Source organism: Manacus candei, unplaced genomic scaffold, assembly GCF_025592945.1.
Source record: "Manacus candei isolate 608988 ecotype Guabito, Panama unplaced genomic scaffold, ASM2559294v1 h1tg000005l, whole genome shotgun sequence".
Classification (NCBI taxonomy): domain Eukaryota; kingdom Metazoa; phylum Chordata; class Aves; order Passeriformes; family Pipridae; genus Manacus; species Manacus candei.
In genome coordinates, this window is record NW_026138053.1 from 13551439 (window position 1) to 13571385 (window position 19947).

Genomic DNA, 19947 nt, shown 5'->3' on the forward strand with positions numbered 1-19947 from the left:
CTTTTAACAATTTGTTAGCCTAAGCACAGCTTGTTATAATGTAAAGTCACATTAGAATGTTGCCTTGGAAATTTTGTCAACCTCAGGTTTGGTTGTTATTTACTAAGGGCTGCAGTTACAGATCCCTACCTGAAGTATGCAATAAACAAGTGTTTTAGTTCATATTCTAATAAACAAGAGATCTATGCAACAGCGCGTGCAGGGGAGCTACTCTTTAACAAGAGCAATGTTATTTTACCTTAAAAATTGATCAAAGTGGATAAAAGACAAAAAGTGCTAATTCTTTTATTTGCAGACAGGCAACTGCATTGGTTTTGGTAAAATCCAACTACTTCAAATATCAGCAAAACATTATTCCACTAAATTTTCTACTCCTGCTCATTGCTAGTCAGTGGTTACAGCGGAGACCAGAGCCAAGATGCAAATTCAATTTATGTTCAGTGCGATCCTTCTTCTTGTGTAATCAGGTAATAAGGCAAAGCCGCAAGCCAAGCTGTTCCTCGTTATTACGGTGTGAGCGAGGCCGCTCCACGGCCTCTGGGCTATTTGACTGAACTCACAGCGGAGCTAATGAGATCTTATTGGGGACAGTAATTATTTCGCAATAACCACAAGCAAAAAAGAAAATCTAAGGGCCGAAGACTGTTGTAGGGGGCACGAACACCAGCAAAACACCCGCCCCGGCGGCGCCGGGCCTGGGGGGCGGCACCGCTGACCCGCGCCGGGCCCCGCCCCGCTTCGAACCCGCCGCGCCGCTGTGGGCGGGCCCTTCCCCGGCGCCCGGCCAATCGTAGCACGTCTTTCCCCGCGCGGCGCCGCCATTGGCCGGGGTCGCGGCTTCCGCCGAGGGCCGGGATTGGCGGCGGCGCGCGCGCGGCGAAAGGGCGGCAGCAGCAAAACGCCGGGGCGGCGCGCGCCAGTGTCCGCGTGAGTGTCCGCCACCGCGCGAGCCCCTCCCGCCCCGCGCGACCCCCGCCTGCCACCCCCCCGCTCCCCCCCCCCCCCGCGGCCCCGTCCATGGCGGCCCCGGGGCTGGCGCGGCCCCTCCGCGGGGACGGGGCCCGGCACGACCCGCCCTGACGCGGCCTCTGCCTGTGGGGGACCCGCTCCGCGCGTCCCCGCCCCTCCGCTGCCGGCCGGTCCCCGCGGAGGCCGTTCCCCTGCGGTGCTGAGCGGCGACCCCGCGGCCGCAGCTGAAGGGCCCGTCCCGTGTTCTCCCCGCTGCGCCCGCCCGTGAGTCCCGCGGCCGGTGGCGAACCCTGGGACGGGCGTTCGGGCCGCGGCCTCGCCGTCAGGGGCTGTCCCGCAGAGGCGGGGACGAGCCCCGGGTGCTCCCCTCGGTCTGGCAGCGGTGACAACACCGGTGCGAACTGAAGTGCTGGAGGCGGGACGGCTGTTGCCTGTCCGGGAACAGACCGATTTACTGTATCGGTATCCGTATTAGCTTGCACTCTTTGTGCTGCCGGTGAGGCCCTGCTGTTACAGGTTTGGAACAGGCTCATCTGCCTGCTCAACACTGGCAGAGGGAGTGTCTGTCTCTAAGAGACTAGAAACCTCTCTAATCTCATTCCAGTAGTTTCCAAGTCCCACTCTCCAGCAAAGCTCTGTCAAAAAAGGAGGCTGTTGCTTGTCCCTGTTCTGTTACACATGGATGACAGACTAAAGGTAGCTCGAATTCTTTGGGGACAAAATGTATTTCCAGCTCATAGCTGAAAGAGTTGAATCCTTTCATTGGAAGTTTTCCAGAATATGTTTCCCCTGTGTAGAAAAGTTCATCCAGAACTTTGAAGGTTTGACAAAGTAACAAGCAAGGAAGATTTTTGAATGGAACTAGTGTGGGGAACTGTCAGAGGTGATGCTTCCAGGCTCACTTATCACCCATTATTCTGCCCCAGGGCTTCCTGCCACTCTTTCACTCATGAAATAGAATTATTGGGGGTTTTTTGATTGTATGGTATTAACTGTAAATTTACTAATTTGCAATTTTATGTAGTATTCCCAATATTTGGGAAGAAGCACTTCAAAATAAATCTATATTATTTTTTCTTGTTATGGTGGGAGGACAACAAATAATTATGCCTTTTGTTGAGATTATCTAGGAGGGAGAGAAGTCTCTTGTATTGAGAAGATATTTTTTTCTCTTATAATTTCTTTCAGGTTTTCTGTCTTTCTACAGCTGTTGCAGTGTGCAATGCAACTATTTCTGTGTGCATCAGTTCCTTGCCTTTCAAAGCAAACTTCAGGGGAAAGACAATGCTTTAATATGAATGAGGAAATGTGAAAGATGAAAGAAAATCATTATCTAAGCTTATCTTGCAGTCTTTCTTCCCTTCACTCCTCTTCCCTTTTACTAGAGATAGAGTGCGTTTACTGGTTTGGTATTTCTCTGGGATAATGGATGACACTTTGTTGTTTTAGGTAACACAGAGGAACTCCTCAGACTCCCTAAATCTCATCTTAAGGACTGAGTACAGGGCCAGGAAGTGTCTTACCAGATATGCTTGCTCCCCCAGGTGTCCAGAAGTGGCCCTCGAAGTCTTGGATTTTTTACTTGAGATTTGTTTTGTGATGGAGACGATGTTGAAGTCTCACCGTGATGAACAGCACCCTCATCAGGCTGAAGACTTCCACAGGAAGCTTGAGCAGAACAGCAAGCTTTCAGGTATGCGCTGAAATAGGAATTGTTAACATTATGTTTTGTTGCTGGCATGCTGCTTCATCACTTCAGGAAGTTTCTATATAGATTATAAGCCTGTCTGTATATGGTCCTGGTGTATAAAGAATTAATGAAATGAAAACATTTGAGGTGGCTTTTGATTTTAAGTTTATTCCTGCTTTTTATGTGTTACAGTTTGTCACAATTTGCTAAACTTACTATTTATTTACTATAGAATATGTTATTATAAGAGGATACTAGAATTCAAAAAAGCTAGCCCTGGAGAATAAAACTCTGACCAAACAAGTGCACAAACCCAACTGGGTATTTGGGCCCTGAGAAGAGACTAGGTGATGTTTGTACTGCTGTCTATCAACAAGGACAGTCACTGACTTTTTCTAGCACTTCTCAGGATCTTTCACTCAGGCAGCTCTGTTGATTTCCTAAACGCTTCCAGTGCCTTGGGTAGGCACTGCAGCCTGTCACCTTGCTGGAAGTGCTCTGACAGCACTGAACTCTGTTCAGGGTGGAATCTGAATTCAGTGTCAGACAAAATGGAGTATTTGACAGATTCTACAGAAGCTGTTGAGGGAGCTTTCCATGATTCTTAGCATATACCTTAGGGCTGTTAGACTAGTGGCACAAAACAACCCAAAAACTGTCATTAATTCATTATTTATTTTTAGAATGAAAAATGTACACTTATTTTTCTATTTGATTGACTTTTCAAATGCCAGTTTGTGCTTAGTTCTATATAATAAAATATTCCTTACCCCTGCTTCAGAGAAATTAGTCACAGCCTCTACATACTTGATAACTTCAAAAGAAGTGAATTCTTATGCAGGGTATAGAAAATACTTAAAATACAAGAATTTGTAAACTGAATGGAAGACTATGTGATTTTTTTTAAATAATACAGTATAGCATCCTTGTCGTGCCATCTAGTGATTGCAGCACAAAGTGCAGCAACTTAAATGCAGACCAAACATGGGTTTTGATGTTTACTATTTTAAGAAAGTGTGAAAGATTGCATTATTGATCTTAAAAGTATATAAAAAATAATTCATCTTCTGCATTTTTGATATGCATCTGATGGATATGCACCTGTGCTTACAGAAACAACTATTACAGTTTTGTCCTGTGTGAAATTGATATTGCAAATCTCATGTAAACATTTGGCAATGAGCTGTAGATGTTGTACTAATCAGAAGGCTTTTGCCCTCTCAGGATCTCCTAGGTATCAGATGAGTAAAAAATAATTTTTTAAATGCTACAGCTTATAAGGGAGTGGGATGACTAACAATGTCAAGTATGCAGATGGTAATGTCAGCAGGGATAAGATACCTTTGTGCTGTGTTTTCCTGTGTATATGTGATTTCATAGTCCTGTGACCTGAAGTGTAATTTGTGATCTCAAATATACATCAGATATTGAATCAAGTAATAAAGTTCCTAACTTATTTTCCCTGTTCTTTCCACCACAGGAATAAAAAAAGATATTGAAAAACTTTATGAAGCGGTGCCACAGCTTGTAAATGTGTTCAAAATTAAGGAAAAAATTGGAGAAGGTAAATGTTTCATTTTAGCTTGCTTAGACTTAGATTTCTTTTGGCATTTCTAATTTAAAAAGTATTAATCTAAGATCCCAATATATGCAGTTTAATCCAAATTCCTTTTTGACTTACTACTTGGTCTCTGTAGGAATTCTGATAGCTGAGCACATAGGTGTGTTAATTAGGAACATTTTCAAGCTATTTTCTTGAAAATCTGATATATTAAAGCCTTTTAAAACAACACTGCAATTTTGACAATTAAAAATTTTTGAGGTAGATTCAAGTAAATAAGTCTTAACATTCTGTTCTTTTTCTCCTTTACGTGAGAAGTCTATTTATTTTACTCTTGGGAGCAAACAACGCTTTTCAAAAATACCACTTGCAGTTTGGCAGCATTATGAGAAAACAAGCTTCAACTTAGGATTCCACTCTGGAATCACTTTCATTTTAGCAGTTCTCACCACCAAAAATAATGTCTTAAGTCAGCTTGGTAACTCTTGTTGCTGAATCAATTATATTGAAGGCATGGGTCTCTAGGTTTTTATTTTTTTTAATGAGTGCAAAAAGTATTTCAGAGTTTTTGCTGGCCTTTTTGTGTATGTGTTTACTCAGTCTCTTGAACTAGCATGATGCAGACACAATACTTAAAATGTAATTAAAAGTAATTTGTATTCTTTATTTGTATGGAAGAACACTTCAACTTGTGTATTCAGATATCTCAGTTCTGAATTAACCTCCTAAGAGGTATATTAGGATATCCTTAAAATTAAATGGATGGGTAAGTTTATTGTGAAGCCTGAAAAATCCCTTTCTCAGATGAATCTGTCACATTCTTTGTGCTAATGCTCTGGGAAAACAAACAATAGGAGTCACACATCATGTGAGAAGCCTTACTGTATAGATAAGGTACAGAATTAAGAAAAAATGTAGCAATTTCAGAAGTGCTTTGAATAGCAAAGGCAGTGCCTTCCACATTAGCATTATATAGTCCTCTTACATTGTAGAGAGAGGAGTTGGATGTCAGATGAAAGTAAGCTACCTGAACAAGAAAGCAAATCAAAGATAGGAAATTTACATTCAAAGAGCTCTGTGTCCCAGGCAAGTTAGACAGTGTTATATTTGCATTTTTACTGACATAAAAAACTTGTATACAAGATCACGGAATTCAGTAGTAGAAAAAAGGAACTGGATTTTTCTCTTTTAGAATCTGCTTTTGATGTAGTATCAAGTACACTGCAGGATTGTGAACAGTTACATCACTTCTGTAAAAAGCTGCATTGACCTAATTAAAAATGTTAAAGACAGTGTTTTTCTTCCTTGTTTACAGGTACTTTTAGTTCTGTTTACTTGGCCACAGCACAACTACAAACTGGATTAGAGGAAAAAATGGCTCTGAAACACTTGATTCCAACCAGCCACCCTCTGCGAATTGCTGCTGAACTTCAGTGCCTCACAGTAGCAGGGTACATAAACAAAAAAATTATGATTGTCATGACTAAACTGCTGAACGCTATCTCACTGCTCTGTATTTATTTATTTTAAATTTTGGCACTTCTCTTGCTTTTTTTTTAACCACAGACATGAAAATTCTTTTTGTCGAGAGCAAATAACAAATGGAGTGTCCTACCTGTAACGGATGCCCTTTTCTGCTAATCTCAGTTTGCAGAGGGTGCTCTGTTTCCCATCTGAGAAATTCCATGATGTTTCTCTGTGATAACAAAAGTTCCAGTTCTGAAATGCTTTGAAAAAAATAATCTCTTCATTAGAAAATGTGGTTTTAGGAATGAATACTTGTTGCCAGAGTGCGCTGAATAACACCTTCTTAAAGTAGTTGGATCGTGAAGGTTAGGTCCTATACTTAATTACAGCAGTAACTACAAAACACGACCCCACAAATAATCTGTGGTGCCCTCATTGCAAATTGCAGAACTCAAATGGAACATAGCAATGAGCAGCAACAGCACAACTACTGATTGCTGATAAGACTGCTGTCAAGATATAAGTTAGGATTATAAAAGAAAGCCTGACTGAATTTTTTAAGAAATAAAGAAAAATAAACAGTCATCTTCTGGTCTTTATTCAGTAACATTACTTTTCTTCTAGGGGACAAGATAATGTTATGGGAGTTAAATATTGCTTTAGGAAAAACGATCATGTGGTTATTGTTATGCCATACCTGGAACATGAATCCTTCTTGGTGAGTCTATTTTAATGTGTAGTAAAACATTTAATTAAGAGCAGTTGCATAATTATTCTGTAATTATTCTATGATTCTATGAATTACAGTATCCAAATAATCTTTCAGGACATTCTGAATTCTCTTTCCTTCGAAGAAGTGAGGGAATACATGTTTAATCTGTTCAAAGCGTTGAGGCGCATTCATCACTTTGGTATTGTTCACCGTGACGTCAAGCCCAGTAACTTCCTCTACAACAGGCAGCTAAAAAAGTAAGTCTGACCATACTGTGATCTCATCTGGGGATGTGTGCCTTGGCAGAACAGAGCCTATTAGGCTTTTAGGCTTCTTTCCTTCCAGCTGCATAACACGTGCTTAAGTAATAAAGCTAAAAAAGGTGGGTTTTTTAATTTGTAATACTTTTCTTTCAGTGTTTAGGGATTTAAGGAGGGAAGGATTTTTTTTTTAACTTAAGATAATATCTGCTTCACAGAGTGACAAGTACCTGAAAAAATGAAGATTTTACTACTGAGTAAAAGTATTACATTTACAAATAAGAACAAGAAGAGTTATGTCAGTATTTTTTTTAAAGAGAAAGCTAACTGTAAGTTTGTGGTGCATAGAATGATACTTGTACATTTTTAACAGTGGATAGAGTAAAACTGATACAGGTAGGATAGCTGGATTTGGGCTGTTTTCACCTTGCATTGAATTAATGTTCATAACTAGTAGGGTTGGCTTTTTTGCCTGCAAGTTACAATATTCAAAGACTGTAAAAACTGAGGTACTGCCTTTTTTTGTGAAGAGCTGAAATGGACAGAATGCATCAGTGCCAGCAGTCCTAGAGCTGTATTTGTGAGTACCGTGCTTTGTACAGTTGGGACACTGATGTGCTGGAGCATCTCCAGAGCAAAGCTGGTGAAGGGTCTTGAGCACAAGTCTGATGAGGAGCAGCTGAGGGAGCTGGAGGTGTTTGGCCCTGGAGAAAATGAGGCTCAGGGGAGACCTTATCGCTCTCTACAGCTACCTGAAAGGAGGTTCTATCAGGGTGCATATCAGTCTCTTTTCCTAAGTAACAAGGGATAAGATAACAGGAAATGGCCTCAAGTTTCACCAGGGAAGGTTTACACTGGATGTTAGGAGAGATTTCTTCATCAAAAGGTTTTATCAACCTTTTGGTTGGAATGGGCTGCCCAGGGAAGTGGTTGAGTCACTATCCCTGGAGGGATTTAAAAGACCTGTAGATGTAGTGCTTAGGGACATGGCTTTGTGGGACTTGGCAGTTAGACTCAATTTTTAGAGGTCTTTTCCAGCCTAAATGTTTCTGTGATTCTGAGTAGTGACAGTTTGTAGGGAAGATTTGATTGCATTTTGCCAAACCTGAAGCTTAAAAGTTTGAGAAATACTATTTTCTTTTTTTCTTTTAAATCTGTCAAAATGAATTTGGTACTGTCACTTTGTGAAAGCGTTTGTCACATTCCAGCATTTGTTTGAGCCTTAATCTCTGCTTTGTGTGTGGAGGCCATGGAGTTGAGTTTGAGTCCCAGGGACTGGTGGATTGTGTCTGTGCTGGTTGAAGCAAAGAATAATTCTTTTAAAGACAGATCTGAAGTGTGAACTAATGTAGTCTTACCTGTTTGAAGACTCAAATTTCAGTAGTATTTGCCAGAAGTCTGTCAAAAATTTCGGCATTGTTAGTCTTGTCTGTCTTCACTTCTACGTTTGTCCTCTGCCCGTGGGAATCCTGCAAGAGTGAAGTTACTTGTACTTGACTGTTGGTTGAAGGTTTGTAGCTGTAGGATTAAAACCCCAGAAATCAGTTGCTGGGAATACTTTTTTAATACCATTGAAGATAGTATGCACTTGAGAATATTTTGGGACAAGAAACAATGAAGTAAGAGTGGTAGAGGGTAAAAAACATTGAGGGGACAGGTTAAGACGGAACATAGGAGGCAAAGGAAGAAAACAGGACTGTGATGCTGGCAGTAGTACAGATAAGCAACATATTGAACAAAATGTGAAAGAAAGATAAGTAAGCAAGTAATGAATAGTAAATTCAAATGATGGATAGATACTCCTGATTCTAAATTTGTGTCTTTCAGGTATGCCTTGGTAGATTTTGGCTTGGCACAAGGAACCCCTGATACGAAAATTGAACTTCTGAAAACTGCCCACTCTGAAGACCAGCAGGAAAGTTGCTCGCAAAATAATCCCATTGTAGCCTTGGGAAATGGGGTTTCTGTCAGTGACACAGCACCTAAACAGATAGCTCAACAGTCAGCCTCAAAAGCAGCTGACAGAAAGTCCAGCTCACTTTCAAAAGCACAGATTAAACAAGGAAGAGGAGGAAAGGTTCTCAGTCTCTTTCATTAATATTGTTGTATATGTTTAATGTGTTCCTTCATCCAACAGGGGGAGATGCAATACTTGCACAGAAGCCATGTGTGCACATCTTGCAGGGCCCCAGAGGGATGCACAGAGGCTACTCCTATGTAACTGTATTTGCTTCATCATTATCTGTTTAATATACAGTGCCAAAGGCTATATGAAACCCTAGCACGGGTTACTATTTGACAGCCTTAAATCCTTTTTTAAGAGACATGTACAGTGAAACTCCTCCCCAAGCCAATAATTATTCACCTGTATTTAGTTATTGCATAACAAATGCAGTACAGACCACACTCAGATTGTCTTGGGGCACTTCTGAGGTGTGATTCGTTTTGTAAGCGTGTTTGCTGTTCTGTCTAGACCATGTTTTCTTCATCCACAGTAAACTGGTGCCTGAAAATGACTTACATGCAGCTGTTCATGTTTTATGTCACTTCACACTTTTTTTTTTTTGAACTGTCAGTATCCAGCTGACTGTGTGTTAGATCGGATCCTTATTGTCCTTTTTGTTGGTATTGCAGGAGGACTCTGTGCACCATTCTGTCCAGCGCTCTGTCTTTGGAGAGAGGAATTTCAATGTCTACAGTTCCACATACCAGGAGAACTCAAGTACAAAAGTAAAAGTATGACTCATCAGTAGGATCAATCTGTTACATATTTGGAAAATTATAGAACTGGTGGTTCTTTAAGACTGGACACCTCTCCAGGATAATGCGGAACTAAAAGTTTTCGAGCAGATTATTAAGTGTGCCTTTGCTCAAAGGCTTAAGGATTTTTTCATTTCTGTTTCAGTCCCTTTTGAAACTCTTGAACAACTAGTTATGTAGCTGTCTCCCTAGCTGATCTTGTTTGGATGCTAAATTAATCTTATTTCCTGTACCTATATCTGTGTAACTGATCACAGAATCATAGAATATGCTGAGTTGGAAAGGACCTATCAGGATCATTGAGTCCAACTCCTTGTCCTGCACAGGACACCCTGAGAAACACACTACATGTCTTGAGAGCATTGTCCAAACACTTCTTGAACTCAGACAGGCTTGATGCCATGACCACTTCCCTGGGGAGCCTGTTCCAGTGCTCAACCTCCCTCTACTTATCTTGTGCCACTTTTTTTTCTTTTGCATATGAAGCTGAGGATAAAACTTGTAACTATTTTTTTGTCATTTGTCTAATATGACAAGGGGGAAACCCAACTAAATTAGAGGGTTTTGTCAACAGTGAGTATTTTATTGTAGAATTAGGGTTAGTGCCTGAGTGTTGCTGTGGCTTTTCATATTCTTTACTCCTTATTCTCTTATTGAGCCAAAAAAATTCTTGAAACATTATACTAACTTGAAAAATACTTGGCTTGCAGCTTCAGAATATCTAATATATATATTGGGTTTTAGTAAACACTGGAAAATGTCTTCTGAAGGGGAAGGGGAGGAAATCAGAATATTTAGAAAGTTCCAGTGTCTGTTTTATAGATGTTGTGATACTGTTAAAAAAGATTTGGTGTCTTCTGTCCTAAAATTGCAGCTTCTTGCTCACAAGCATTGGTTCAGTCTTAATATTTTAAATATGTCACTTTCTCTAAAATATCTACATTGCAGCTCATAAAACAAGCAAAGGTGATAGATGTTTCATCTAGGAAGTTAGTAACAAAGAAGAAGATTATTTTTACCAAAACTGTGAGCAATGGGGCAGCCAGGAAAGCTGCTGGTCCCTTAAACCTGCCCTGTGACTGTTACGCAACGGACAGAGTTTGCAGTGTTTGCCTTTCAAGGTAATTTGCTTTGATAATGTTGTAAAATTTGTAAAATTGTCCACTCTAATGTCAAACAAAGTCAGAAACTTAGATTTACTAGACAGTTCATTTAGTAGGTGAAAGATAGGATTTGATCTCTTAAACTCTTAAAACTGAGTACTCTTTTTAAACAAGAGTAGTTCATGGAATTTGTGGGATAATTGGTTCACTGCTATCTGCAGCAACTAAGATCCTCTGTTAATGATTTTTTGTTGTATTTAATTATTCACCTACATGTGTTGTAGAAAATCGCTTGAGTTAATTACAACACTTAGAAAAGACAATACATCAATCTGTCACTAGTAGTTATCTTATAGGCCTAAGTCATGCCAACAGTTGGGATTCTGGAAATGGTGAAATGTAGAATAAAAAGCAAACATGACTGTTCTATATTAATTTAAAAAACTAATAGAATCACAGAATGGTTTGAGTTGGAAGGGACTTTAAAGATCATCCAGTTCCAAGCCCTTGCCATGGGCAGGGACACTTTTCACTAGACCAGGCTGCTCAAAGCCCCGTCCAGTCTGGCCTTGAACACTTCTAGGCAGGGGCATCCACAGCTTTTCTGGGCAACCTGTGCCAGTGTCTCCTGTTAGAGAATCTTAGTAGCTCAGTTCAACTCCGTCCCTCTGCAGTTAGTTTTGATTATGATATACTATTGCCTTTTATCCCTGCATTATTTTTTAAATAATGATAATTTCACAGCTTTTAGTTAATGACAAGTAATATCTTGTCAACACTCAGAAAGAACTAATCTTAGTTTGCTCTGGACTAATACAAAGCCAGAGCATATAAATTCAAGAATCTCTTGCATTTTTTGCCTTTGGTGAATTAGTTTCAACTTCAAAGTGTCCTATGAAAACTAGACTTTAACGAACATTATGCTGCTCTTGGATGAAACTGGAAAAGGTCATTGTGAATTAAGTATGCAGTAAGTATTTCTCTGGTACTATCTTATGCTAGATAATACAATAAAAATATAATAGATAATATAATAAGGCTATGGCCTTATGCAACATAATGTCATGCTAGATAAGATGCTTCAAAGTTCTATAAAACTTGAATAAAGTAGGGTTAGGCTGTTTACACATCTTACATAAATATATTCTAAAAATAATATTAAGTGTTATTAGAACTTATTTATCAACATTTATATTCTGAATATGTTTACTTCTTATTACAAGGCCTCAGCAAGTTGCTCCCAGGGCAGGAACACCTGGATTCAGAGCACCAGAAGTGTTAACAAAGTGCCCCACTCAGACCACAGGTACTGCACAACGAACCAAAACAAATGCCTTTTCTCACCTTTTGATCCTTCTAATTTATGCATATTTTGTTGTCTTTTTTTTATTGGAGGATTTTTTAATGTGAAATTAATTTTTTCATCCCTTCTAACCCTTATCAAGCATTTCCTGATTTTAATTAAAAGTTTATTATTAGGAGGAAGGACAAGTCATGAATATTTTTCTTGTGTTTGAAACTCGAATATATCTTTATTCATTTGAGGGTTAGGGCCACACGCAGGAGTGGAATATAATATATTTTTTTAAAAAAGCCATAATTTTTATCAAGTTTTTTGGCTTATTTATTCAAGAAAGATCTTGAATAAATCTTGGGGAAAGGACATACTGTAGACTTTTCTAGACAGATTGTCACATACTTTACTGTCATAGCAGGCATAATTAATGGTAGAATTGCAAATGGGTTCTAGAAAGCATAATTTATTGATTTTTATCAGAATTTTTTCTTTTCACTAGTGCTTTAAATAGCTAGTCTGTAAAAATAGCATAATCTTACTAAAATTTTAATTTCTCAGTGTTTAAGTCTAGTTAATAAGATTCAGTAGTTTGGGTAAATATCAGGACACAGCAGAGGGATGGTTAATGCATTAGGTGTTGCAAGCAACATGGAAGAGGTTGTGCCTACCTAAGGGTGGAGAGGCAATACAAGCAAAGTTACCCATTACACATTTGGTGTATGACTAGGAGTTTTGACTCATGAAAAAATACAAATGTCCTCAAAAGCTGGATTTAAAATAACAGGTTTTAGCCACTTTTTTTCTGAATACTTTTTGAGAAAGTTGACAATTTTCAGTAGTTAAAGTGTGTATACACACTCAAAATAGACTTAACAATACATTTGATCAGTTTATGCCTAGGTAGTTTACTGTTATTCGAAACAATGTCTGTGCCGTGGGTATGACTGGGATTTCAGAGGTATGGCAGCTTGTTTGGAGTTCTTGTGCCTGTGCTGTAACAGCCAGCTTTATAGGCTACAAGCCATCCAGAAATCTAGGACAAGTTTAGACAATCCCTGAATCTGTCTAGACAGAATTTAGGCAGAAAGAAGACATACTTGGGAAATCTTGGACACATGCTGGTGTTAAACATGCTTTCAGACAGTTGTCTGTTCTCTAGGGTAATGGAGAGCAGGATTACAGAAAATAGGGGTAAATCTGGAAACTCTTGCGTGTGGCACTGACATCCCTGAAAGGTCTGAGTGGTGCTGAGCTCCTGTAGTATGTCAACAAAGGCCTTAATTAGAACTGGGTAGACCAATACTAATATTTATGATATTATGTTTTATTTGAACTAACAAATATTCTTGTCCGCTTCCATCTGGGACTGCTGGAGTCACCTCCTTGTATTCCTGCCAATCTTATGTCTAGTTTTGGTCTCTGTGCTGAGACCAGCTTACCAGGTGGATCCAGCTGACTCTATCCAGAGCTACCACCACGCATCGGACCCAGGTTCACAGTGCAGGGAATACAACCTAAACTCTCAAGCTGATGCTACACAGGTCCATTACCCTTTCACTTGGTTTGTCCTGCTCCCCTTTCCTCACTAGTTAGATAACACTAGACAAAAGCATAGGAAAGAACCATGATTTTGATGTCATTCTGCAGGATCTTGGGAGTCTGTCAATGATCACAGGTCTACCAGAATTGTAGGGCCAGGATTTACTAGCCATTCAGATGTATAATGCCTATTAATTTCAGCAAGAGTTACATAATTAAACCTTTTCAAAGGTCTTGACCTTGATTGCTCCAGCTTACTCACCTCAGGGTGATGCACAAACCCTCAAACAGATCATCTTTTCAGCAGTGACACAGTAATATTAAAACTTTTTTACAGGAACTATGCAGAAGGTAGAAAACTTTTCTGCTGTGAATTGTGCCAAATGATTAACTTGGATTTTTATTTTTTAATAAAAGACGTAAAATCTGGCTTTGCAACTAAGTCAACCTAACACTTTTTTAAAAAATCAAAGTCCTGTGCTGAGTATTTCTAATTAAAACATCCAAATTAATTACTACCTATTTTGTTACTTATTTTTTTGAAGAGGAGCAGGATGACTATGTCTTTATTTCCCAAATGTTAATTTTTCTCTTCAAAGTTTGAGAATCCTTCAAACTCTCTCCTTCACTAAACCTCACCATCTCTCAAAATGTGCACCTTAGTGAGCCAAAGAAATTATGACAGACAGGTATTCTTGTAACTAAAGTTTCCATCAGGCTTTGGCATCTATCCCCAGAGTACTCTCTGTACTCTTCATAACAGAGTGAAAGTGATGAATAAGTTCTACCTATTAGATTTAAACTGCCTATACTGTCAAATGATTTCATATTAGAGAGCAACAAAGCTCATAGTAAGATAAATTTCTTAGTGCTGCCTACAGCCTCATTCCCCAAAAACTTCAGATTCGCATTAATTTGTGAATTGTTTTTTATTTATGACCTTTATATATGATTTTCTTTGTATGAAGTAAAGTTCAAGAAGTATCAAAACTAGGCATTTCATTTGACCCATCTCATCTCCCTGGGTAAAACAACTTTATATATTTTTTTGGTACATTTTAAGTTTATCAAGAAAAACACACTCTCTGCATGAAAGTAGGAAATTATTCTTCATTCTAATTATAGTAATTTCCACTCTTTGCTAAAGTAATTATCTATGTGACTAAAGTCAGAACATAACTGTTGCTGATAGGAACTTCTCAGATCATAATTTCTTTTAAAAGAAGGTTGTGATTTTGTTTGTGATGAAATTGTGAGTTTAGTTATTACTAAATTTGCTTTCCTTTGCAGCAATTGACATGTGGTCTGCAGGAATAATATTCCTTTCTCTGCTCAGTGGACGGTATCCATTTTTTAAAGCAAGTGATGATTTAACTGCTTTGGCACAAATCATGACAGTCCGTGGATCCAGAGAAACCATTCAGGCTGCTAGAACTTTTGGTATGCAAACCTTAATTATGGGGAAAAGGGGAAAATGTTATTTAATGCTGTGACTTACAATCTGATTTTTTTTTGTTTGTGTTTATAAATATATTTTTAGGTTTTAGAGTCATTTTGGAAGTAAATGACACTTTTTACATGTAAAAACTAAAAGTACTAGTCTATATTTACAGACTTCTAAGATGTTTTTGTACTTTCTGCCTTTTACAATGTGTATATGGGGTGCTTCATGCCACAGTTTTTCCAACCTGTCTGCTGCCTTTCACTAAGTCAGGGCTACTTGAGGTGAAATATGCCAACTAAATGTTTTCTACTGGCATTTGGTTAGAATTCTTGAGACAGTATTTCTATTCCTGCAAAATTTGTCCTGGAGGCTTAAGTCAATATGACTTAATATTTAGATGATGTAAACCTTGCTTTCCCCCCACGCCCCAAGAAGAACTAGTAACAACAAAAAACCAAAACCCAAGAGCTAGCCTGTTTAAAAAACAGAAAATCACCTCCACAGAACACACAACAAACCAAAATAACCATTCCCCTAATTGCTTGCAGGCCAAATGCTGCAGCACTTGCTACCTGTATGTTTAACTAACAGCATCAGTGTTCATTCTCCAGACAAAGGTGTAAAAATCAGGTGTACGGGGTGGCTGACAACCTGGCACTATGTAACTTCATATGAGCCAAACTGCTTTGTTCTGAGCAGAACTGAGGCTGTGACCCTTCTGAGTTGCTGGGACTATTGCTGTAACAGCATGGCTGGTATGGAGACGGGGGGGGTGGCTTGGTTTTGGTTCTTTGATAGGTTTGAGGTGGTTTTTTTTCATTCTGGTTACACTTCGAGACATGAAATTTCTCTGAAACAAACTTGAAAGTTAAAGCTGCATAGAAAGTATAATAAAACGTGGCTTACCTGTACAATTTTTTCCTCCAGGTAAATCAGTTGTGTGTACCCAGGTTGTCCCAACTCAAAATCTGCGAACCCTCTGTGAAAAGCTGAGAGGAACAAACAGTGGCTGTAAGAGATCTCAGGGAGAAGTGCCCAATGGGCCTGAAAACGACTCAGCTTTGCCATTTGCAGTAGACAAACCGTGTGCTCCTGAGGCACTTGGGAAACAAATTCAACAACAAAAAAGCTTTCAGGAAGGTGATGGTGCTTTGGAAATTAAGGCAACTGACATGAAAGGATGGGATCAGGTTCCTGATGAAGCATATGACTTACTTGATAAGCTACTAGACTTAAACCCTGCAACAAGAGTAACTGCAAAGGAGGCTTTGTTGCATCCTTTTTTTAAAGACATAAGACTCTGAGAAGATCCCGTATTCTGTTATTCCTTTCATGTGTTTTATGTGGAAATGAGATACTGAGGCAGTTTTACCTTGTTGCCCTCAACATTTACACTCACTGAAATAACATCACACTGTGCTCTGAACTACTGAATACTGAAATTTTGTCTTGTACAGTTAGACTGCAAATGTCAGTTTAAGAAATATGTGCAGATGTAAAAGTTACATAAACATCACTAACATGGTCTTATCCTAAGACACTTATGAGGGGTTATTGCTGTGCATACCTGTTCTCTGAAAAAGTTACCTTTGATCAAAAACAACAAAGAAAAAGGGTTTCATAAGCTCTATGCTTAATTCTCGAGATATTCCCTTAAAATTTACAAATTTGCCTTAAGGTATGACTGAAATAAGAAAGTGCTTGAGAGACTTTTTTCCATACTTGCATATTTCTGCTTTGTTCCTGTTTAGTACATGGGGGACTGAAAATGGAACAAAGTGTGTTCATTTTATTCAGACTATTTTCAGAGAACAGTATTACTTTGGAAGTGTTGCTAGAGGAGAGGCCAGGTGCTGGAGGTTATATCATCAAAAGAAAAGCATAACTTTTAAAACTACATTTTTTTTTGTGTCTGGCCTTTCCTACTTAAGCAGTAATAATAAATGCATAGTACTCATTTTGCATAGCCCATATTCCTTAGTGCCACGGGTAACTGTCAGTATTCAATAGGTGCTGCCTTCCGAATGTCTCGTGTGACAGGCATAGGTTTGATTTCTGTTATGGAAACTGATTTTTAAAAAAATATCTGTTCAATAAATGATTTGGTTTTATAACTTCAGAAGCTTGTCTAGAGATGCTGTACAAAAATTAGCCAGGTAAGGTTTTCTGCTATGCTTCTGTTTGGGGAAGATCACACACACTGGTTTCCTGCATGAATTCCTCAGTCTAGAAGACACTTTTCAGATAGCTCTAGTGTGTATGACTGTTATAGTGGAAGTATCTTAATTATCAAGGAAGTCTTACCACAGACTTAGGAGCTACCTATTGTCTGGTCCTAAGTAGGAAAATCCACCATAATAACCCTGTACATTCAATGTGTGAAGTAAGCTACATTATGTTCAGCAGACGTTTTTCTAAACCCCTTGATAATTCTGGGGACTGAAATGTAATAGTGTTTTTCCATGTACATTTCTTGAAATGCTAATGGAGCTGTTGCTATAGGAGGTTACAAGCCATTCTGAGAAAAGATTGCTGCTTTGATACCTGTTGCATAACTGGTATGAACTGGTGGTTACAACAGTGCAAAGGTCCTGACCAGGGCTGGGGCTGAAGAGACACTATTTCAATATATTCAAAATCTTGAGCACATAGAAAGTGATGGTAATATTGCTCTGTTCCTGGCATCAGCTGTTAGGGAAAAATATTTGCAGATGTCAGAATATTGATTGCAGAAAATCTTGAAACCCATAAGACCCTGGGGCCCAGGTCTTAGTAATTTTTGCTGTTTATATAATTTCAACACAGCACGTCACTGAGAAATTATTTATCTAAAGGAACTGTGGCCAAATTTGGCAAGCAGTGCTGTCTGCCAGTGTCTGCAGATGTATTGTTTCCTCCTACGTTCGCTCGTGCTGTCTATGGTCTTATGAGAGCACTAGCTGACAGCAAGCGAAAATATGTCAACTATCTGTTGTGAACTTTCTAAGCAACTCCAGCTCTTTAGGCTTTCCTGCTAACAGCCTTAAGCAGCTCCTTGCAACAGGCACTACAACAATTAACCACTGCATAAATTTAATAGCCAAAAAGGCAAAAGCATTACTAATTATGTTTTTACCAAAACATTAAGGGTAAATAAAATTTGTAAGGAACAGTTCTAAGCTCAGTGTATTCCATAATGAGCTGGAAGAACACATTGGTATTACTTCTTCCAGATAGCTATTTAAAACATGGAGAATTTTTTTTCCAGGGGAGGGATAAAGGAAAAGTGTGTTTGAACAAGCATATGCTTATGAAGTACTTTTTCTAGCACTTTACAAAAGAAGAAAGCCAGAAGTAAAATGTTAAATACAATGAGCTCTCACCAGAGGAAAAAAGAAAAAGAGGAAAAAATGAAGGAAAACAGCAAGAAAACAGTAAAACACTGGAGGTGAGCAGTGGTTGCCACTGAGTTTTCTGCTTCTCTCACCTGTAGTTCTGAGAATCTCATAATCTTGTAGGTAAAAGCCAAGTACTTAAGATTCCTTTAAAGTTCAGTTGCATGATTTGAGATGTTTCTGAGCTGAATGTGAATCTCCTACCAGGAGAGCTACAATTAGAAAAAGATCTGCGCAGAAATTACGTTGCTACAGTAAATGTACAGGAGTTGTGAGGCCACAGCTGGGTTATTGTTGAGTTTTGGACACCATGCTATGACAAGGATATTAACAAATTGGACAGAAACCAAAAACGGCAGCAAAAATCAGCATGGACTTGGAAAGATGAGGAGAAACTGATACCTAGAATCCTGAGAACAGAGTGCTGGGAGCAAATATAAATACATCTGTGTATTTAGCATAGGGGAAGCTAGCTTATTCTCAACACTAAGCTAGATTCGGTGAGGAAATTGAGGCATTTGTGAGTTTGTTATTTTCATCCTAGTTGAAAAGGATAGTAAATACATATTTAGAACAAGAGCATAATAGAACAACAGCATTTTAAAGGAAATTAATACTTAATGGCTTAATGAATTCCTATTCTATAATGAAACAATGCAGCTCAAATGTACACTTACAGCAAGGACAGTTCTCTGAGACATTACTGAACAATGTTCTTACTGCACTATAGTTGTAAATGGCTTTTTGGTTGGGTTGGGGTTTTTTTATGTTTGTTTTTTTAGAGCACATAGTAAATTATTCTACTAAGGTAGCCACAGCATGTTCACTTCAAATTTCTCTTATATGTTTTCCAGAAAACAGAACATGTCCCAGGCCAGTGACAGTACATATATGGTTCATACCCCTCTCTGCTGCTGTGTTGCTTGCTGGCCAGTTCAAGGAGTAGTAAATATTTAAATTGGCAACCTGCACACAGTGGGTGGAAATTGGATAGTCCCTTTGATCATACTCTTACAAAGGCCAGCATATAGAGTTTTGTTACCCCAGTAACCAAAAATTTCTAGTATTGCTGAAGTGAGGGTCCAGTAAATCAGATATTTTGCATCAGGAAGGTACAGCCAAGGGTTTTTAAATTTGCCTCTTACGTGGTTAAATCTGCCTCTCCCTGACTCAACCCTTTTTACTTTCATGTCCATTGACTCTGCAAGAATATTATCCCTATACAATGCTTTATTGTATCATGTTAAAAACTAACCACTATAAGCATTCCTGAGTATCCCCAGAGTATTGTTTATTCCATTTATGGGAAGACTTACATCTTCCTGTGGGTATATGGCAGGGAAGAGAATGGTTTTGTTACATGTTATTTGTGCTCTTGCATAAAGTTCTTGCATAGTTTTCAGAGGAGTCAGATTTTAATCCAAACCCTAATTAAACCTTTGATTCAAAAATACTAGTGCTAAGAAATGTTTTGCCCAGGGTATTTATTCAATCCATGTCTTCTATATGGCATAAACAAACTACTTGTAACAAATAATGCATAATTAACTTTACTTCTTAAGGAAGAGATAGGGATGTAGCCTAACAATTGACATTTTAAAGGAAAATTAACATTTTACATGGTTGATTTAATGAATGCCATAGGTCATATGTAGAAGCAGGCAGGCCATTGATAAAACCTCTCTTGTACTTTCCATTCCTGTTTCCTCTCATCACCGCCCCCAAAAAATCCTACCGGAGGATTAGATGCCTGCACTCTCTCTTGCTGCTT

General features: G+C 38.8%; 1 protein-coding gene across 6 annotated transcripts; it reads left to right on the forward strand.

Annotated features, from left to right (window-relative positions):
- Positions 1-824: 824 nt before the first annotated feature.
- On the forward strand, positions 825-19273 carry CDC7 (cell division cycle 7). Of its 6 annotated transcripts, none has more exons than XM_051802812.1 (13): positions 825-927; positions 2514-2662; positions 4140-4223; positions 5536-5671; positions 6312-6405; positions 6514-6656; positions 8487-8736; positions 9294-9395; positions 10368-10540; positions 11746-11828; positions 14649-14798; positions 15730-16580; positions 16613-19269. In XM_051802812.1, exons 2-12 carry the CDS (start codon positions 2569-2571, stop codon positions 16104-16106), a joined length of 1686 nt encoding a protein of 561 aa, XP_051658772.1. In that variant the 5' UTR covers positions 825-927; positions 2514-2568; the 3' UTR covers positions 16107-16580; positions 16613-19269. The 6 variants fall into 6 exon arrangements, with proteins under 6 accessions (XP_051658772.1, XP_051658780.1, XP_051658756.1 ...); XM_051802820.1 differs by lacking the exon at positions 825-927 and adding an exon at positions 1151-1233 and having other exon boundaries at positions 16613-19270; XM_051802796.1 differs by lacking the exon at positions 825-927 and adding an exon at positions 1447-1465 and having other exon boundaries at positions 16613-19270.
- Positions 19274-19947: the final 674 nt, after the last annotated feature.

Excerpts from the sequence above, each read along its gene's own strand:
- CDC7 (XM_051802812.1), top strand. The coding sequence starts at position 2,569 with ATGGAGACGATGTTGAAGTCTCACCGTGATGAACAGCACCCTCATCAG. Across the intron at positions 4,224-5,535 it reads TAAGGAAAAAATTGGAGAAG|GTACTTTTAGTTCTGTTTAC; the intron begins GTAAATGTTTCA and ends CCTTGTTTACAG. Across the intron at positions 8,737-9,293 it reads AACAAGGAAGAGGAGGAAAG|GAGGACTCTGTGCACCATTC; the intron begins GTTCTCAGTCTC and ends TTGGTATTGCAG.